Source organism: Musa acuminata, chromosome BXJ2-3, assembly GCF_036884655.1.
Source record: "Musa acuminata AAA Group cultivar baxijiao chromosome BXJ2-3, Cavendish_Baxijiao_AAA, whole genome shotgun sequence".
Taxonomy (NCBI): Eukaryota; Viridiplantae; Streptophyta; class Magnoliopsida; order Zingiberales; family Musaceae; genus Musa; species Musa acuminata.
The window spans coordinates 43,183,168-43,195,158 of NC_088340.1; the positions used below are offsets into that span (position 1 = coordinate 43,183,168).

General features: G+C 38.9%; 2 protein-coding genes across 4 annotated transcripts; both read right to left on the bottom strand.

Moving 5' to 3' along the window:
* Positions 1 to 798: 798 nt before the first annotated feature.
* Positions 799 to 5,774, bottom strand: LOC135608464 (transcription termination factor MTERF9, chloroplastic-like). Of its 2 annotated transcripts, none has more exons than XM_065101382.1 (7): positions 5,386 to 5,774; positions 3,030 to 3,111; positions 2,782 to 2,960; positions 1,986 to 2,675; positions 1,466 to 1,905; positions 1,239 to 1,381; positions 799 to 1,100 (listed from the first exon to the last, which is right to left on the bottom strand). In XM_065101382.1, the coding sequence occupies exons 1-5, from the start codon at positions 5,698 to 5,700 to the stop codon at positions 1,588 to 1,590; spliced, it is 1,584 nt and encodes a 527-aa protein (XP_064957454.1). In that variant the 5' UTR covers positions 5,701 to 5,774; the 3' UTR covers positions 799 to 1,100; positions 1,239 to 1,381; positions 1,466 to 1,587. The 2 variants fall into 2 exon arrangements, with proteins under 2 accessions (XP_064957454.1, XP_064957453.1); XM_065101381.1 differs by having other exon boundaries at positions 1,986 to 2,678; positions 5,386 to 5,772.
* Positions 5,775 to 5,900: 126 nt separating this feature from the next.
* Positions 5,901 to 11,576, bottom strand: LOC135608466 (uncharacterized). Of its 2 annotated transcripts, XM_065101384.1 has the most exons (9): positions 11,224 to 11,576; positions 10,869 to 11,123; positions 10,586 to 10,780; positions 9,440 to 9,599; positions 7,694 to 7,982; positions 7,547 to 7,617; positions 7,313 to 7,465; positions 7,086 to 7,197; positions 5,901 to 6,555 (listed from the first exon to the last, which is right to left on the bottom strand). In XM_065101384.1, the coding sequence occupies exons 5-8, from the start codon at positions 7,708 to 7,710 to the stop codon at positions 7,094 to 7,096; spliced, it is 345 nt and encodes a 114-aa protein (XP_064957456.1). In that variant the 5' UTR covers positions 7,711 to 7,982; positions 9,440 to 9,599; positions 10,586 to 10,780; positions 10,869 to 11,123; positions 11,224 to 11,576; the 3' UTR covers positions 5,901 to 6,555; positions 7,086 to 7,093. The 2 variants fall into 2 exon arrangements, 1 of the variants encoding a protein (XP_064957456.1); XR_010485526.1 differs by lacking the exons at positions 5,901 to 6,555; positions 7,086 to 7,197; positions 7,313 to 7,465 and having other exon boundaries at positions 7,493 to 7,614.
* Positions 11,577 to 11,991: the final 415 nt, after the last annotated feature.

Below are 11,991 nucleotides of genomic sequence, written 5' to 3' on the forward strand. Positions count from 1 at the left end.
ACCTGACAACTCTTGCAGGATCTTAATTTCAATTCGTCAGTGATCTCATGTCAGTATAACTTGGGACAGTAAAAACCATGTAAAACATGGAGGCGTGTCTACTCTTTATAGCATACCGGTGATGGAGATAATACAAGAGAAAGCTTCAAGTGCTGCAATCTTACAAATGTACTAATCATCATTCATCTTTGAGATTAAACAAGTGCAAACCTCTTTACGAAGATTAATCCCATCAGTTCAGAACTCAACTTGGCAGCTTCGATAACCTGTGCAGATTAGTTTATCATCTGTACTAATCATCATTCATCTTTGAGATTAAAAAACAAGTGCAAACCTCTTTAGGAAGATTAATCCCATCAGTTCAGAACTCAACTTGGCAGCTACAATAACCTGTTCAGATTAGTTTATCATTTGTACTAATCATCATTCATCTTTGAGATCAAACAAGTGCAAACCTCTTTAAGAAGATTAATCCCATCAGTTCAGAACTCAACTTGGCAGCTACAATAATCTGTTCAGATTAGTTTATCATCTGCCCTTGAAACTATTGTTCAGAGGATCATCAAATATACCCATCTTTAAATTAACTAAACTGGTTGAAAGCTCCAGTTGCAACCCCATGCTCATTTCCAGATAAGTACCGAAAACCTCTGGCACAAAAACCGACAACCATGGTGCCTACCGACCGCAGGTTGATCAACAAAAAGATTGGACAAGAATGGCCTACTTTCAAGGTTTTAGTAAGAAAATCCTTGAATTCAATATAGTAGTATAATTGAAATGGTAAATAGAAAGGAGTAAGATGGCAAACCAGAAGTTAGTATAATAAATTTTATTGATACACTTGACCACAATCTTGTTGTCATACCATAAAACAAAATTTTACAGTAACAGTTTATCCGATTTCTGTGAGAATTTTAGATGAGTATGGTTGGCCATGGAAGCACAATATCATAATATATACTGAACAAAAGCACTGAAGAAATGTCTCCAAACAACTGGGATGCCGGCTTACACCTTCCCACAACAAACTTGCAGCAACAAGAACCAAAGTGCACTCAGCTCTAAAGAAGATGCAAGCAAACTGTGGATGTGTAAGCCTGAAAAGAGATAGGAAATTGTTAAAGCCATATAGAGTATATTCATACATGCCTATATTTCAAGCTGCTAGACTAGGATTCCAATCTGCAAATAAAATTGTTTTTGATGATCTAAGAATGATAAAAGGAATAGCTGACCTCATCATTTTTCTCTCATTGAAATAACTAATTCACCTTCAAGATATCTATACATAAACATATAACGTCAATGAAATAACTCCTACTGCATGGAGCTCAAGCCAATGGTAGCCATATGCCCGGTACATTATCAGAATCAGCTTCTGCAAAGAGACTGCATTTTCAGACCTGCAACACAGGATATATAGACAAAAAGACAAAGGAGACAAAGGTCCAGATCAACTTACAATAAGACAGTTCATCCTGAATAGCTCCAATGACCTTATACTTAGAAAGCTGATCATGCATTTATACGTGTCTTTCAAAACTTGACCTAGTAGCTTTTGTATTGACTCGAGTAAAAAGTGAATTATACTTTTCTTTGATACTTCTTAGCAAAGTCAGTCAGTTGTAAACTCTGTCTAAATGCCAAATACTTCTCTAAACTAGTTCCCGCCCACTGTTGACAAAAGCATTCATCAGAAGGAACCAATGAACTCAAAGGAAATGGGCCTTTTGGAGCTTTCTTCAAAGAAACTAAAAATCGATGACGGGGACGAATTCTCTGCTCAAGGGACAAGCTCAAGTACATAGGATATTTTGTCAAGGACTTCACTTCATTCCGTAGTTCATTAACTAGATACAGATATTTAGGCTTCAGGTTCCTCTCCAATGACAAAGATAATACCTGAAAAGAAGAAGCTGGATAATCAATCTCCATTAATAGATTCTCAACAGAAATAGATGAAAATTACTGTTAATATTAACCTGAGCAAGGCTTGTTAACACTTTCAGAATATCAGAATTACACATGCCGATGCTCCTGAGAAAGTTTATTCTAGGCAATATTCCATCCTCAATACTGTAATGGAGGAGTTGTGGATGCTTGGTGACCATCTTGACTATGCTATCCTTAGGAGCCCCTAATTCTTTCGACAGAAAAGAGAAGCGTGAAGTCCATGAATTGTCAATCCGCTGGACAAGAACCTGGGGGCTCAACTGCACAACTTTGCTGATATCACTTGTCTTGATACCAACCTCTTCAACCAAATACCTGACTGTTGGCTTCAATGAGTGCTCGATACTATAAGAGAACAAAGATGGGGCTGCAGTTATAATCTGCCCTATACGAGAGTGAGGAACTCCTATACTAACCAAAAAAGCAACATGGGACTTGAGATTGTTCTCAACAGTGTACTCCAGAATTTGAGGCTGCCTCATAAGTATCCTTTTGATATCTTTGTGTTTGACACCAACACTCAACAAGAACTCCAACCTTTCTTGAGCAGAAGACAAATTTATCTGAAGACAAGGCATATGTCTCTCATAGATGGAAATTAAATGAGAATCTTTCAAACCAAAAGTGCTCAAGTACTCAATTAGGGGGAACCACTTCTCATCAAAATCTATTTCTTCTGCTAGTTTCTGAAATTTGCTCTTTGCAAAGTTACTATTCTTCTGCTGCAAGGATGGGTACTTATTAGACTCTTTTGTCACCATTAACTAAGGGCATGTTAAAATAATCACAGATTAATTAGAGAATTAACCAGAAAAGTAACTAAACCTTTGCATTCTCCAAATCAACATGCTCCATTTCGTAAGATCTACCTAAGTTGTATTGATGATCTATTTTCTTTGAGATGATTTCCCCATCAACCTTCAGCGAACCATTTGAAAGCCTGAAGCTTTGTGCACTTTCTAACAATCTGTTTTGCCTTCCTTTTCTCAGTACCTGATGTTGTCCTGCAGAATCAATATAAGTAGTAGCTGCAAGATCTTCTGGTCAAACCTGCTATACACTTTTGGCAGTACCTGGCTTTCTATTTGGTTCAGTTGAGTAAATCTTTGACAATTTTCTATCAGAGAATTGATCTTCAACATCTGAAAGATCATCCTGAAAAATTGAACAGTATAAATAAGAGAAAGAATCATATATCATCTATGTAAATAGACAATCCTTGAGACAAAAAAAAGTATATGGAAGTGATTATGGTAATGTAAAACCAATGACTGCCTGACAATGACTATGAGCTGATCTGAAAGTCTGATCCTGCTACAAGCATTAAAATAAAGTTTCCAACGCCAATTCTAGAATAGGAGACATAGTAGTATCCTATCCAACTGAATACCATCACAAAGATATCTTGTCAGTGATAAGGGCATAGGGCACGTAGGCGTACAACCACCTCTTTGCACCGGCTAAAGTGTTTCTGTGGATATTGGTTTTTCCAAGTGCATGCAGGAAGAAAGTTGACATCTTAGTACTCCCAACAATGTCAAAGAGATAATAATGCAGACAATCATAGATGATGACCATAGTTTAAATACATATCCCAACCGGGGTTCTCAATTTCGATGTGTACCACCCGATACAGGCAGTACATACCCGTCCGAGAGCTTCTCGGCACGTAGGCGGTCAGCTACTAGGAGGTAACAAAGTTTTGACCCCATATCAGGTGATATGGGGCTGTATCGGGTGGTAACAATCAAAATCCGACCATTACCGTCTTACCGACTTGTATCGAGTTTCAAATGATCAATTTGACCATTGGAGGCAACCTAAAGAGTTTTTAAACCCTTGTCTCCCCACTCTTTCAATTCATTTCACTCTCACAATCTCTTAAACTCTCTCAAACTCTTTTTCACTCACAATCTCGCTCTTATTCTCACATTTTCACTCTCCTAAATTCAACAAAACAACGATTTATAGATAATTCAATATTATGGAAGGATGATCCGAAACGGACCGAAATTGTAAACCTTGCACATGGCTACTCCTCAAAGCCCCAAAAAAATATGTGGCACTATTTTTACCTAATTTACATTATTTTTGCTAAAACTATACTAATGTATATTTATTTATAACTTAAAAACCTTATCCTAACTTTTTTTTTCTATTTTTTAAGTATTTTTGGAGGATTTTCAGCTCATTTTAAGCATACCATGGGTATGCCTTGGTACGTACTGTGTCGAGCAAGACTCGGTACGTCGGTACAGACCGAAATTACGAACCTTGGTCCTAACTATTTAAGGTTAAATACATAACTCTTTTTCCTACCACTGAGATTGCTTGTCATAATAAGAATGACATAATTGTATCGAGTTAGATCCAAAATGTCATAGATTTTGTACAAATTACACAAAACAAATATTTAACATAATAGTAAATGTGGAATATAAGAGGGAAAATAAAAATAAGATGGCGCAAATATGCAATAAGGGGTCTGTGAGAAGTGACTGGTTTGAAAGGAACATATAAAGATTATCCTTGTCTAGAAAAGGGAACTAAAATTTATCAGATTGTACAGTGACTAAGTTTTCAGGATTTCCTAGGATAATGAGTTTACCATCAAGGAACCATGGCACTGGCATGTACCATTTTACAAGAAGAGGTAAAGAAACTATTAGTGTTGATCTGGAATACAAAATCGATTGAATCAAGATATTCACAAGCTTTCCAAGGCAAACCACCATGAAAGACATTTACTATGTCATCGGTGTTGAGGCTGCTGGACCATGCTCACTAGAGATCAGGGATGACACCAAAGAAATAGTTCTAGAACTAGTCTTTTCTGAGTATATCAACTGCCAAAGATGGATATGGGCGGCCTTTTTTCCCAAAACACACAAGGAATCATGACAGTAATGAGCTGCACATTAACATTTCTGAAGCTTGTTTAGGAAGCCCTAAAATATTTTAAAGTTCTCCAGAATTCTTCAGCATTGTCGCATTGTTCTCTTCTCCATTCTTCTGACACAAATTATTGGCTTATGGCAAAGGCGAAACACCACCTCATCCAACATTTATCTGCAAAGATCTTCCTAAAACAATAATCATATATCGCGGGAATCCCTCCCGAACGACAAAGAACGGAAGCAACAAACCTCCAGAATGGCCCCCTTCTATCTCACTAACAGCATAGCCATGATGCATGTGAATCCTTTTCCTGATTACTAGGAAACAAAAACCCTAGAAAATTTTAAGCATCAAACAGATTCTATTAGAAAGTGAGATTGAGCAAAGCCAAATTTCATAGCTAAGAGAATGGCTCATGTCATAGCACCAGATCATCACGAACTACTGTGCAATTTGATCGATCGCATGACCACCCAAAACGATCTTAGAGGACAATCAAACATGTAAATGTAAAGAAGGGGAGGAGCTCACTTCCCGTTCCTCGCTCTCGTCTTCGTCCTCCTCCTCATCGTCATCTTTATCATCGTCTTCGTCATCGTATGGGGAGATCAGGCGGCCCGTCCGTGACCGGCGGGTGGATTTGAGGATGCGGGGGTTGGAGTGGGAGGAGAAGACGGCGAAACCGACGCCGGAGCGGCGGAAGCCAGCGGAGGGAGAAGGGAGGAGAGGAGAGGAGGAGGCGGAGAAGAAGAGAGGCGAGGATTTGGGTGGGAAGCATAGCATCGCCATTTCTGGAGAGTTCTTATCCACATGGGAACAGAATATTCGCTGGCTGTTAGTATACATACTGCCCTGACGACGCCCTCCTGTGGTGTCGCCTTCGACTCTCGAAGAAGCGCTCGAAACGAAACCACGTATTTTTAGTGGGCATTTTATTGGGGTTATTTTTTTAAATTTAAACGAAAATAACTTTGGTCTTTTACTAAAATAATTTATCATATTTTAAAATAAAAAATAAAAAAATAAAAAATAATCATTAGGACATGATTCTAAAATTATTAATATTTATTTTATTTTTAAAAAATTTTATGATAATTAATTATTAAAATTAAAGATTTTTTTTAATAATATCTCATCTATCAGGTCATTTAAGTTATAATATGAAGGCATTTTTCATTCGAATTAAAAGAATACCTCTAAGTAAAAATATTTATTAATTTCATTCGAATTTGAATTTAAGTGTGTTTGATTCCCTAACTGAACCGTATTAACAATTAAAGATTTTCTCAATCTAATTTAAACGTTAAATATCTAAAAATATAATTATGATAGGATGATAAAATATAATAAGATTACGGTCCGTCGAGACGGTAATCTTCATAGAAATCTTGGTGGTGTTCTTGATTTTGCGAATTGAATTTGAGCGGGAGTCACCGTGATGCGACATGTAGGGTTTCTTTGCACGGAAGGGGGAGATGAGCAAGGGCCGGTCCACGGAGCCCTTGGATTTCTTCGTTTGGACCGTCGAGGTACCTTCCGATAGATCCTGCATCTCCTCCTATTGCGATGTGAATTTGATGTTGATTTGGTTGCTTGTTTCTTGCTGCTGAATCTGGATGATTGGTGCACTGTGTTGTGATTCCCAATTTGCAGATTGATTGTACTATGCCTTGTAATTCCATGGGAGTAGAGTAGTTTTGCCTATTAATAAAACCGATAATATTAGAATAAATAAATTTAGATATTTTACTTTCATAATTATAAGATGATAATATATAATTAGCCCGTTAACTCTCGTTCGTTTTGTGTACTATGTCAACACTGAACGCTACTCATCACTAGTTAAGTTCAATGCATCATGAGAGTCCTCTTTTAAGCTGGCCCGAGCCAGAAATAGGTGGTGATCCTGGTTGCTATGATGCAGCTCCGGGGACCATCCGAAGCCAGCCTAGGGAACACCAAAGTGAGTAGAGTGGGGATGGGGATGCCTAGGAAGGACAGGCATGACAAAGATGGAGCAACATCAAGCGTCAATGGCCACCATCACGTCATACCTTCCAATAACTCCCGGACAAAAGGAGTTCAGGCAGAGCTGCTCACCGAGCCCAATAATTATCCCCTTCTAAACTCCGGTTTTGTCCCCAGCGGCGATTAGACCGCCAAAAGTACTGCCACCGGTGCACAGTGCAGTAATGTGATCGACTCATGCCAGGGGAAGGAGGGCGTCGTACCTGGAGCTTTACGGCGATCTGGATCGTTCGTGGCGTCGGCTGAACCTTTTCTTCTTCATCGGGTCCGCTACGGGGTTCAGATTCCCAGAGCTAAGCATATAGAACAAAGAACCTGAGGCAGAACAGTAGCCACATTGATCTGATCCGGTGAGAAGTGGAAGCTCAGCAAAAAGGAGGATAAGAGGACAATCCATCACATAACCTTTGATTCTCCTCCAAATGCTAACCTCCATGCATGTCTTTGGAGCTGCTCTCATACTTTAATCTCCCTTGCAAAAGTGGCTTTGGCCCTGCCCCCGTCCACCACCCCCCAACTTCTTCCCTCTTGGACTTTGCATCCCTCCCATGGATTCTCCTCTCCCCCTGCACATCATTGAGGACTGCACGACGTCATATCAGATATAAGCAAAAAAAAAAATGACAGCACCCATCTCCTATAAATGACTCTCTCTTCACTCGACCTGTTCCAAGCTGATTCATGGGGAGGACGCACAGCAACCAACCAACCGTGACGCAGTCGTCCATCGCGCTGCTGCAAGAGCGATTCAGACAGCTACAGAGAGTGAAAGAGATGAGGGAAGAGAGGGAACAGCAGCAGTGTCGCCGACCCGTGTGGTTCGTCCATCCCGATCTAATTCGTCCGTCCAGGCCTCTCCGTGGTCCTCCGCCCGGTTGGTTCGATGACCACAGCGATCGCTCGGGTTCGCAGTCCACCTCACCGTCAGTGAGCTCGTGGCTCGATCAGACTGCCGCACGCTTCCCGGTTTCCAGCAGCGAACCAGATGTCGACACCACTCTTCACCTGTAGTCATTGAAATGTCAGGTCCAACTTCCAGTTCTCCCCGTCATGGTCTTGTTGGTGTGGAGTGATGGCAGTACTCTCTTTCTTCTTTCATTCTATCACGTAAGAAGAGCAAAGAGCAATGTTAGTGCGATGTAAATACTAGGGACTGATACCAAGGAGATCCTATGCTTTCCAGCCTCATGATAGGAAACTTTCAATGTTTGTGTAACTCATAAATTTATGACATAAAATTTATGAAAATTTAAGTTTAATAACAATGAAAGCCTCAAAGATAGCAGTCATACAGACTCAGACGTATTTCATCTAAAACTCATGTACAATGTTAATGCATCTCTAAAACATTGTAATGCATTTATAACCAAATTGAGGTTTAAGAAAATGCTTTCTGGCATGACGCTGTAACACAAAGGAGGTTCACCTTCCTCAAGAATAGATACTCGACTTACTAGAGACCTTGTTCACGTATTTGCCATTCAAGAATATAACACCATATCAGAAGAATAACATGAAGCTAATAGATCGATATCAAGCTAATGATCTCTAGGAAAAATTAGCAAGTTTAGTCCTTAATGAAATACATCTGGTTTCACTATATAAATTAGGAATCAGATATTGAAGAGTAGAGGATATGAGTTAGAAGAAAAGGCAATAAGAGAGAGGGGGGAGCAGAGGAGGTGGCACCATACTGGAGACAGAATGACTCAGCCAGGCTTAAAATCTTAGTTTAACAAAATTCACAGACATCTCTAACAATGGACGATACCTCTACAACTTCTAAAAACAGAAAGAAGTGAGTTTACTATTTACTTTCTGTAGCAGTACTGTGGTGTGAATGGCACCAGATAATAGCTGAAGAAAAACTGACCCATAATAAGCCTAAGAACATCTTTCAGACCAAAAATGATTCAATTTAAAGCTCAGATAAGGACAAAAAGACTACTCAACCCTCAAACCAAACTGGTACTAATATTATCATATATCGTACTCAAAACAGCCCTCAAATGTTGCTGCATTATCCTTCTAACTTCACACATAACATGAAGCATCTCATTCGTCGACAAGGATTGAATTCATATGCAAATCACTATTACATTTTATACTAACATTTGGTATTAGGAAGAGCGAACATTTATCAAGGTACTAAGATCAAAGTCTGAATTGACCGAAAGGTTAGTTCCATCAGAGCTTTACCTCATTAAGATAGAAGAACTTTTTGAAATTGTCACCAGAAAAATATTACTCAAAACTAATGACATCCTAATCAGAGATGGATTACAAGGACAGATACAATCTAATATTATCTAAATTCTCTAAAATATCAGTAACTTAGACAATGTTGCAATGTCAAAAACAACTCACAGGAACTTAACCTCTTCTTCAAGTGTGTGAGAATAGGCAAAAGCGTAAAACAACTTGTATTCAAGAACCATATATATATATAGATACAGATATATAGAATGTGTGTCTGTGTGTGTGTGTGCTTTAATTTCTCGATGGTTGGTAGGTGTTCTGAATGAAAACAAAGGCATTAAAGGGAAAGATAACTTACCGATGAATTCTTCATTGTGACACTAAGAGAAATTTTGCAATCTGACCAAAAAATTTGAGCAGCTTTAATAATCCATGTTGCTGAATTAGCAGTATGCTGTATTTCATGCAGAAGAGCTGCAGGCACCATTTGTCCTCAACTTCCAGTAAACAGAAGAGGTCTAACACAAGAATACAACATGTTCTAGAAGTTATTCACCATCAACTACCAATACATAATTTGTTTGAATTCTTGATTTGTTTATTGTACTAAATCCCAAAGTTCAGATGGCAAAAAGCAAACTTAGTCATTCTCATAGTTGAAATGTTAAAACAACAGTATCTGACTCCTGAAAGCGACCAATATAATGGTCAAATTCCATTGTCATTAAATATATGGGTCACTGAAGGACCACCTCTTGATAATATGGATGCCCTAGAGCAGATCCTAAAATTTAACATGATGAAAAATATGTTTTTTTTTTTTTTTGCAGATTCCATAATGTTCATTGCCAGATGAAGATTACCTCTTTATGAGTTTGATCATATAAGATTATTTTTTTGCATAAACATAAATATCAAATTCTATTATGGGTTAGATCAACCTAATGTCAAGGTTCATGGCATGACTCTATTGATTGCATAATATTAGAAATAAACACATACTCCAGAGACTGTCAGTTCCATGACAGTATCTAGCTCTACCATAATATTAGTATATTCAATTTCAAACGGAAGTGTAGTCCCGTAATTACCATTACAATCTGATAAGAATTCTCTCGAACAACAACAGTCGATATTGGTCTGAAGGATCTTACCAATATAAAAAGAAATGACCATAATATAATTGGTATTGTTGTCTGATCTTCTTTACCAAATCAGCTTCTGGTGATCATGGCCATAACATAATTGACTAGTCAGCACATAACCAATGTTCCATTTCCACTATACCATGTTCACAAAGGCCATTTGGACAGCCAAAAAATGATGATTATTGAATCCAGCAAATAGACTATTGTTTCTACCAAAGCACTCTATCTAAATTTGTCATTTACCATTGCATTAGAGAAAGCATTGAGTCCAAGAACAAATCCATATGAGGCATTGGACAATCTAGATTAACTATCCACGAAGAATCATCAGAAAAATCAGGAATATGATAGATTACCAATTTTTGCTCCAAACCATGGCTCTTGAATCTGTTCCACAAGAACATGGCTTTCCAAGATCTATAAGAACGGCAACAGCCTTGTCGTAGCTTGATCTCAAGGGAATACAGCAGAAGAGTGTTCGTGAGATTGTATCAAGATCTTAAAGAAAGCCCTCTTGATTCGGAACATTTCTCCTGTCCAGTATCTCCAATCTATGAAGAAAGGAAATCATACAAACTAGATTTCTGAGGAGAGCGTTTAAAATAGAAACTACTCGTGCCAGAATAAATCAAACCCTACCTTTCATGAACAGAAAAACCCTGAACAAGGGAAGCCCTCGAAGGAGCAGAGTCAGAGGCAAGAACTCGGTTAGGTTGCCGCAAGAATGCAGCATGAGATGAAAATCACAGTATTCCATAATCAGATACCTTCCCCGAAAAGAAAGAACGATCAAGAGTGACATGCACGATTTCTTGCGTTTCGCCCATCAAAGAAAACGCATTGATACAGATCATCCTGATATAGATCCGCCTCGCAAAGGACACGCGATCGATCCTGCAACCTCAAAGAATCAAATGCGATTTGAATTTCTTGGTCGGAATCCACCATTTGAAAACGCCGCTTCTCATACAATGGATGCACGCAAGTTACGGACCTCGAGCACTTGCCGATACTCTTGAGAAGCACCTCGAAGGCGCGCTGTCAGCAGTCGTGCGACAGACGATAGCATCCTCCCGGAGAAAAGGGCAGCGAGGGGGAGCTACTGTGATCGGATGAGAAATAACATGGAGGTATCCGATGGCATCTTGACCCACACCGCCATCGTCATGCTCCCATGGATGGTAGTACTACGCGGTCCTCCCTAAGTGCAGACCATTGGTGGATGCACCATACACTGCGGCGGAGGCCACAAAACTTAACGCAGCGGTAAAGCCGCGAAACTTCAAGCTCTACGGCTGCGGCCAGCGATGGCGGAGCGAAGAGGAAGAAGAGAGGATAACTGTTGGATTTTTTTTTCCCTCAAATTCTTAATTTAATATAGGTTTACTGTTTGTTGTTTTTGTTGTTATTATTAGTACGAATGTTTTTGAAAAAAAGTCTTTATTTATTTTTTATGTAATGCCTTAAGCTTAAAAAATTCTTCTCGTGATTATATGAAAAAATTATTTTATTTTTACTTATCGTCGTAGCCTCAACCTAATCATACCTTCGCTTGAGCTTGGCTACTCGATTTATCATACTTTAGTAGCTCATCAGCTTTTACTCAGTCCCTTGACACTTTATTGTTCTCGTTAGGGGTTAGTAGGGAGAGCGACCCTACACGTAATGAAAGGGATGATTAACCCTTGTGTAAGAGTTGTAGTGAAAGGGGATGATCATATACATAATGAAAAGAGGTGGTTAGCCTTCACGCAAAACTATA

Excerpts from the sequence above, each read along its gene's own strand:
- LOC135608464 (XM_065101381.1), bottom strand. The coding sequence starts at position 5,700 with ATGTATACTAACAGCCAGCGAATATTCTGTTCCCATGTGGATAAGAAC. Across the intron at positions 2,961-3,029 it reads TGAACCAAATAGAAAGCCAG|GACAACATCAGGTACTGAGA; the intron begins GTACTGCCAAAA and ends TTGATTCTGCAG. Across the intron at positions 2,679-2,781 it reads TTGATTTGGAGAATGCAAAG|CAGAAGAATAGTAACTTTGC; the intron begins GTTTAGTTACTT and ends CCATCCTTGCAG.
- LOC135608466 (XM_065101384.1), bottom strand. Across the intron at positions 7,466-7,546 it reads CATGAATCAGCTTGGAACAG|TCCTCAATGATGTGCAGGGG; the intron begins GTCGAGTGAAGA and ends GACGTCGTGCAG. Across the intron at positions 7,198-7,312 it reads CTCCAAAGACATGCATGGAG|GTTCTTTGTTCTATATGCTT; the intron begins GTTAGCATTTGG and ends GTTCTGCCTCAG.